The 8746-nt window shown below is 37.7% G+C and overlaps 1 protein-coding gene across 1 annotated transcript; it reads right to left on the bottom strand.

Moving 5' to 3' along the window:
* Positions 6004 to 8505, bottom strand: LOC109713241. Its single transcript, XM_020237240.1, has 5 exons — positions 7678 to 8505; positions 7322 to 7445; positions 6945 to 7237; positions 6464 to 6591; positions 6004 to 6082 (listed from the first exon to the last, which is right to left on the bottom strand). Exons 1-5 carry the CDS (start codon positions 8503 to 8505, stop codon positions 6004 to 6006), a joined length of 1452 nt encoding a protein of 483 aa, XP_020092829.1.

Here is an 8746-nt window from a genome sequence, read left to right as displayed (position 1 = left end):
ATATATATATATATATATATATATATATATATATATATATATATATATATATATATATATATATATATATATATATATATATATATATATATATATATATATATATATATATATATATATATATATATATATATATATATATATATATATATATATATATATATATATATATATATATATATATATATATATATATATATATATATATATATATATAAAGAGAGAGAGAGAGAAAGAGAGAGAGAGAGAGAGAGAGAGTCCGGTTGCTATGCTATCGATAGCACTAAGCACTTGGTGCTATCAAGTTTTCTGCCGTTAAGTTAACCCTTTTGATTATTTTTACCCGTTAGATTATACTATTCAACCAACCACCCACTCAACCCTAGGGGGCCTACATCATCCTAACCGCACATCTTTTAATCCAAGGGCGGAAAACTTAATAGCACCAAGTCATTGGTACTATTAATAGTATTCCAGCCTAGTTCTATATATATATATATATATATATATATATATATAAAATAGAGAGAGAGAGAGAGAGAGAGAGAGAGAGAGAGTCCAGCTACTATACTCTTATGAGTACGATCGCCTTCGTACTCATAAGTTGTTTTCGAAGATAGAGCTTCCGAATCAACGATCCATACCGTTAAACATTATTTAGAGCATTTAAAACTTCTAGAAATCAAAATTTTATAATTTTTCAATATTATTTACCTTACGATCAAAAGCTCACAAAATTGACAATTTTTAACGGCCAGTATGAGATATTTGCTAGTTTAACGGTGAAAAAGAATCGGAATAAGTTCAATTTTTGATAGAAAATTCTATTCACTATCTAAATAAAGATCAATAACTCCGATCTTAAATTGAAGGATCCGACCATCCATTTTTAGGATGTCGTTCGATTTTAACCGTTCACTTTATACCCGCTTGATTAACTTTATAATAATTTCAAAAAATTACGAAATTTATTTTCTAGAAGTTTCAAATACTCTAGATCATGTTTAACGGTGAGGATCGTCGATTCGAAAACCCCAACATCAAAAACAACTTATGAGTACGAAGGGCCCAATACTCATAAGAGTATAGTAGCCCTACTCTCTCTCTCTCTCTCTCTCTCTCTCTCTCTCTCTCTATATATATATATATATATATATATATATATATATATATATATATATATAAGAGCTAGTATGCTATCGAAAGTATAGAGGATCTGGTGCTTCCGACTTCTTGGTCCTTAAATCACCCCCTTTGATTATTTCTAATATTTGAATTAATACTATTACTGTACTGTTCCGGAGCTTTGGATCGGATTGGCTACAATACTAGTGACCGGTCAACACATCTAGAGAGTGTCGAACTGAGTCGGAGTCGTTTCTGTATGAAATAGATGCAGAAATGGACTCGTTGCACTCAAATAAGAAAAACTAGAGTTTTTCCAGTTTCGGGCGCCCAGAACTGGGTTTGGGTCACCCAAAACTTGAGTACTTGTCTGAGCAGAACTGGAAGCCAATTCGGATCCTGGTTTCAGGCGCCCAGAAGTGGGTCCGAAAATTCACATCGTGAATATCGATTGTGCTGACACGTGTAAGGTGGTAGGTGAGGTCCGCCGGACCACGTTTTGGGCACAGCACACAGCAGGCGGAGGAACCGAAGTGGGAGCTTTGTGTAGCGTGGAGGATTCGGATGCCTAGAACATGGTTTCGGGCGCCCGAAAGTCCTGTTTTCTGCAGGAACAACAGGTTTATAGCTCTTGTTCTTGAGGCTTATTTCACCCTTTCACCTTACTATAAATAGGTGGTGTTCGATCCCTGTGAACCCTTTTCACCTCTTCTTCACAGGGAAGGCCAAATTTTCATTGCAACCCCTCAAATTACTCCAAATTTTCCCAATTTGCATACTTTCCACCTTGAAGACTGCAGTTTCAGCAGAATTCCAGCAGCAACCTTCGGCGTTTTGGCTCGTGTGCAATGTAGGAAGCTCCGTTTGCCACAAAATTTGGTTTGCTGGTTAGAAGACTTCCTGAAGATTTCGTGGAGCCCATTTTGACGACATTTAATTGAGGTTAGCATTGTCAAATGTTTGTTTCTCTGAGCTGCTGTGATGTTTGAGCTGAAATTGAGAGTTTTTGGATTTTCTTGATGCAATCTTTGGAGGAGTTGGATTTTGGACCAGAGGGTGATACTCTATCATAGTTCACAGGTTTTGGAACCTTACTTCACTAGATTTGAAGATTGGAATGTGAAGTTGACATTGAGATTGAAGCTACTTTATGCTTAAGTGCGGAATTTTGGATTTTTATTGATTTTTGGTGCTTTTAGTGTTTAGATCTTTGGAGTAGCTTTGTTACTGGTTTTGGGTGATCTCGGCTGATCTCGACAGGGTTTCCAGAGGTTTGGACTGTCGTTGAGCTTATGTTGAGGTGGGTTAATGATGCTTATCGGATTTTACGGGTTTCCTTCTAAGTCTAGTTATTGTCGACATGTATCTTGGTCTTGTATATCATATTAATTAGCTCAAATTAATATATTTGCATGCTTATTGAAATCTGAATTTGGAGCTTAAAATGTTATTTTAAATATACATATTGAACTTGTAATTGACTTAGGAGAAAACTAGCGATTCTACACCGTCATAGGTTAAAATTACCAGATCTAGCTCTAGGAGCCGTAGTTTGTTTGTATCACTGCAGTTTTTGGGCAGTGGATACCCATATTAGTGTAGAATGCATTTACGCTCTTGCTAGGATGCCGAGCTCGAGTAATCTTCAACTGTAGGTTCTACACTGTCATGTCTAAAAACTATCAGATAGCTCCTTAAGCTGTTGCGGTTCGTATCTACGCTGTTAATGCGCATTTGATACTCAGATCGCTTCTGAAGCTGTTGCATTTCGTATCTACGTTGTTAGTGCGCATTTCATATTCGGATAGTTTCTGAAGCTGTTGCGGTTCGTATCCACGCTATCAGTGCGCATTTGATACGCGGATAGCTTAGGAGCTGTAGTTTGTTTGTATCGCCGCAGTTTGTTGGTGGTGGATACTCAAGATAGTGTAGAATGTATTTGCGCTTGTGCTGAGATGCCGAGCTTATTTTTACAGTAGTGTTTAGGCTGTTCCGGACTGTCGGGTGCCGTTGAGGTTGACGATAGACCAAGATTACTGTATTTGCATTAGATTGTGCCGAGGGCACGTGATTTCGGTTGTTAGACCCTGTTTACTTTGACTATAGCCTGTGAGAGCCTGATTGAGCTCGACAGAAATACTCTTGCATACTCGGTTAGGTAGCGCCCACGAGTGCCACTCAGGAGTCGGGCTTTGTGCATTTGCATTGGTGTCGTTGTGTCCTGATTGGACTTGCTCTCCACGGACGGCCTAGCGTGGAGGTAGCTGTGTAACTTCGACAGGCGGGACGGGTGTATTCACAGTCCCTAGTGAGATTGGGTAAGAGATTGCATTATTCTACAGATAGTAGTGTTCGATCATGATAGTATAGTGGCATGTAACTGCAGATTGTTTCCAGTTCTTTTACTATCATTGAGCATACTTTCTGTAGACTTAGTGGGTGAACCGTTGAGGTCGGTAGCGGTACCCACTGAGGACTACTTCTTTTTGTAGTAGTTCTCACGCCCAGTTGTGGATCTTTTGCAGAGCCCTCCTCTTCGGCTACTGCTGTTGCGGAGACAGATCGTGGAAAGGGAGTCGCGAGTTAGATCCCTTCCCAGTTGCTGCTGACTTAGAGACATACCCGCTGCAGGTAGTGTTAGTTTTTGGGTTCTTATACATACTTATGTTGTATCTCGCTGGAGCGAGCGTTTTGTATACCTAGATGCTATGTATGTATAGTGAACTTCTGTTATTATTTATGTATTCTCTTTGGCAGCTCTATACTACTGGTTGTAATGTTGTATGATTACAGGTACAGCTATCGCTTCGTATACAGGAAAAATTCCTTTGTATACGGCGGATTTGTCGGCGTGTCCGGGGAAACGAGTAATCCAGAGCGTAACAATTACCCTGTGGGGACCACTAAACTCTAGGGGTACTACTCAATCATAGGGGGGACCGCAATTATCCGAACTGTACAATTTTTGATCCAAGGATCAAAAAGTTGGAAGCATTAAATCCTCTATGCTTCCAATAGTAACTCTGCACTATATATGTAGTAGGGATAGTGTGCTATTAGGAGCATAACAGTTCATGTGCTCCTAACTTTCTCTACATCCATCAATTTTGATGGATGATTAGGATGACAGAGAGAAGAGAAATTGAGGATAAATTCAGAGAGAAGAAAAATTGAGACACCTAATTTCTTCTCAAGTTTTCTCTCCCTCATCCTAACAATTCATCAAATTTGATGGACGGTTAGGAAGTTATGAGCATATGGGCTGATGTGTGTTCCTAATAGCACAATAGCCCTGCTATATATATATAGATCGGTTATTTGCATACAGGTCCCTGCAAACATAGTGAATTGCAGAAATATCCCTGCAAATTGGAAACTCCATAAGTTATCCCTGCAAAAGTGCAATGTTATGCAGATATGTCCCTGCGGTTAACATCTGTTAGTGAACTACTTATTTTTTAACAGTGAATCGGTGAAATGATAGTTTTGCCCTCACAAATATATCCCTTCAAAAACCCTAACTGATAAACATTTGCAAAAATATCCTCACAAAAATGCCAACGGTCATCTTTGTTCTTTATAAGTGAAATGTCCATTTTGCCCTCACAATTATATCCCTCCAAAAATCCAAATTAATAAAGTTGTACAGAAATGTCCCTAAAAATGACCCTAACGGTCATATTCTTCCTCTATAAATTTATCACTCCATTGCAACATTTCATACATCTCTTTTTTTGCTATTTTCTCCTTTGTTGATACACTATTTTGCTTCTTCTCTCATTTTTATCTGTTAAATCTCAGCAATTTTATTTTTCAATCTTTTTTCTCTTCTAATATTTTTATGATGAGTGAAAGATCAGCGGATTCTTCTTCGAGCAACCAAATTCCTAAGTGTGATTGTTTTAAAACATGTAGAATTTGGGTTTCAAAGCAACCGCACACTAGAGGTCGTCGGTTCTATAGGTGTCCAAATTGGGGGGTAAGACAATTTTTTTGCATTATCTGCTATATTTAACCCTAACTTTAAATTTTAATCATTTACTAATTAGTTTTATATTTTGCAGAGTAATGAGCACTGTAATTATTTTGGTTGGATTGATGATTCACACGACAATACTGTTGACTTGAAATACCAAGTACAAGCATTTCAAGAAGCAGTGGAGCATCGTATTCAGAAGTTAGAAAAGAAAACTTTATTTCTACTTAAGCTGCTTGTATGTTTAGTATTGGTGAATATCTTGTTTAGTTTGACAATGTAATAAAATGTGAGTGATAAAACAGTAATCCTTGTACTTGTTGTAATGTATTGATAGTTAGTGATAAAACAACTTTAATTCTACTTACATTTTGCAGAGTAATAAAGATTTGGAAAACATAGTATCCACAGCTATTGCATCAAGTTTCAATNTGTATGTTTAGTATTGGTGAATATCTTGTTTAGTTTGACAATGTAATAAAATGTGAGTGATAAAACAGTAATCCTTGTACTTGTTGTAATGTATTGATAGTTAGTGATAAAACAACTTTAATTCTACTTACATTTTGCAGAGTAATAAAGATTTGGAAAACATAGTATCCACAGCTATTGCATCAAGTTTCAATTCAATACAAACCAAAACAAAAAACAACTGCTATTGAACCAAATACAACACATATCTATTGAAAACATTGTATCCACAGCTATCGAACCAAATCATAGTATCCACAGATATTCAAGTTTCAAACCAAAACAAAGACAAAGGTATCGCATCCACAACACATAGTATCCGCTACACATATCTATTCAAACCAAAACAACTGCTATTCAAGTTTCAAACCAATACAAAGACAAAGGTTCATTGCATCAACAACATATTGCATCAACTTTCAAACGAACTGCTATTCAAGTTTCAAACCAATACCAAAACAACTGCATCCACAACACATTGCATCAAGTTTCAAACCAATACCAAAACAACTGCATCCACAACACATTGCATCAAGTTTCATTTCAAGTACCTACTATTTCAAGCATCAAGTACCCACGATTTTAAGTACATATCAAAATATGGCTTTCACTACATCCATTCAAACATACAAAAATAAGGCTTTCACTACATCCATTCAAACCGACCAAAATAAGGCTTTCACTACATCAACTGTTTGTCTAAACCAAATCTTAATTTAATTTTCTAGACAACCAAGTGCATCAATTTCAGAAATAGCACTTTCTTCTTGCGACTGCAAGTGTCTTGATCTCGATGCTACCCTCTTTCCTCTACGCCTGTAGTTTTTATATAGTTACTATGGTAGCAAAGACAAAAAAGTTGAAAGTGAACATTGTTGGTCAGCATAGTACCTTGTGCCACTGCTAATACTTGCTTGAGATGGTGGTTCAGAGTGCGTATTCCCTGCTAGAATTGGTGCTTTAGAGTGCTCATTACCTACTTGTGGTGGTCCTATAGGCCGCCTAATGCTCAGTAAGGGCTGTGCACAGAGATGAAAGGTGGGGGGTGTCATCCCAAAGCAACCGGGTTTCTTTTTATGTCTAAGTTAATTATGTTGAATGGTTGTAATAGTTAGACTATCTCTCTTTATACACTTGTACATTCACTTGTGGTTCTTGCTCTTAGTTATAGTGCACTTGTGTGCATCGTATTGATCATGTATGTTGTTTAAGCAAACTCCTGTGCGCTTAATTGTACTTAATCAGGTTGTTCAGCCTTGGGCGGACAGGAGAGATGCTGTCCGTTCGGCGGTCCGTCCGGCGCGCCCGAACCGTGCCAAATTGGTAGTGGATTCGGGGCGGGGCGTGACAGATTCGCTTCTTGAGATGGTACTGCAGCAGGTTGTTGATTCGCTGCTTGAGATGGTCCTGCAGCAGGCTGTTGATTCGCATCGACAGGGTTCTTGCATGTTTTTGCACGGTGGCCTAACTTATTGCATCTTTTGCATCGATGCCTTTTCCTAATTGCCATCTCATCCGGTGCTCTAATTCGCTTGTTTCGGGGTCTTCCAGCTGGCCTATTTAAAATAGGAGGTAATACACGATGACCGATGTCAATCTTTACCCATTGATCACAACTGGGTAATGGTGCAATGGAACTAGCATAGGCCTCCTTATATTTGGCGACTGTAAAATATGGGTGCACATATTTTTCCTACTTTTCATGTTTTAATTTACCTATTACTGCCATTGAATGAATGCATGACACACCTTTCACTTGCCATAATCTGCAGCTACACTGCATATCATATAATCTAACTTCAAACCTTGATTGAGCTCCAATCACTTCTGCTGAGAATTTATCACTCCATAGCACCTCATATTGACCCAAACCCTAAAATTGTGAAGATGGATAGCATAATCAGTGTACTGCAACTTCCTATAGCTTAAAGGTAAAGAAAAAAAATCTATGTACTGCATTAGATAGCATAAATCAGTGTATGAAAAGGCCAAAGTAATTAGACTATAGCTTAAAGGTAAAGAAAAACTCAGTATACTGCATTAGATAGTATAAATCAGTGTACTACCTTGCTTATATTGTTTATATATTTGAGAACCGTTGGTACGATTTCATGATCCCATTTTCTTGCTCTATTTCTTCTATCCTCCATCTTAACCATTATTTTTTGCCGGAGAGTATCAAGCATATCAATCAATGGTCTATGCCTATCATTGGATATCCATGCATTGAATGATTCAGAAATATTGTTAGTCAAGTAATCACACTTAGCCATCGTTCCAAATTTACTTCGGCTCCACAAATAACTATGGTTTTGCCGCAAGTATTCAATAGCCATTGGATTTGCTTCATACACCTTAGTGATGCTAGTTTCGTAAACATTAGGTGTATATGCTCCTGCTGCAGCCCACAGATTGTCTCTATAGCAGTCCCCACGAAATTTTTTTTTGAAATTGGCATAAAGATGGCGCATGCATTCTCTATGTTCAACTCTTGGATATACAACTTGAACGGCCTCATCTAAGCCTTTTTGTCTATCTGAGGAGAATACTAGGCCTTCGGATTCTCCTATAGCTGCCTTCAACCCATGAAGAAACCATTCCCAACTATTCGAGTTCTCCGACTCCACAGCACCAAAAACGACGGGAAAAATTGATTTGTTTCCGTCAATACTTGTGGCCGATATCAAAACTCCTCTATACTTTTCTTGGAGATGACATCCATCTAATGCAATATAAGGTCTACATCCATTGAGGAATCCTTGTATGCATGGACCAAATGCAAGAAAAATTCGCTGAAAATGATGCTCTCCATTAATCACTTGCAGCTTTACCTCCACGTGGCTGCTGGGATTTCTTCTAACAATTTCCTCTTTAAAATCGTAGATTCTTTGATACGAATACTCCCAATGCCCATGAATCTTAGACAATGTCATTTCTTTTCCCCTAAATATCTTGGAATAGGTCAAGTCCACATAATATTTTTATTATAGTCACTTCTGCAATTCAGTTGTAGATAAATCTCCTTCCAACCGTAGCCACTCAATAACCCTATTGCACACCCATGATTGTGTTGCCACTTTGTTCCGATACCTATTGGCCGACGTGCATGTGTGCTCTCCTTGTAAAGTCTTTATCTATCACGTAAATGTTAGTTAGAAATATCAGCAACTTTCA

The sequence above is a fragment of the Ananas comosus genome, linkage group 7, assembly GCF_001540865.1.
Source record: "Ananas comosus cultivar F153 linkage group 7, ASM154086v1, whole genome shotgun sequence".
In the NCBI taxonomy this organism is placed as follows: Eukaryota; Viridiplantae; Streptophyta; class Magnoliopsida; order Poales; family Bromeliaceae; genus Ananas; species Ananas comosus.
Note: the sequence above shows the minus strand (reverse complement) of the source record. Positions and strands in the feature narration are given on the sequence as shown.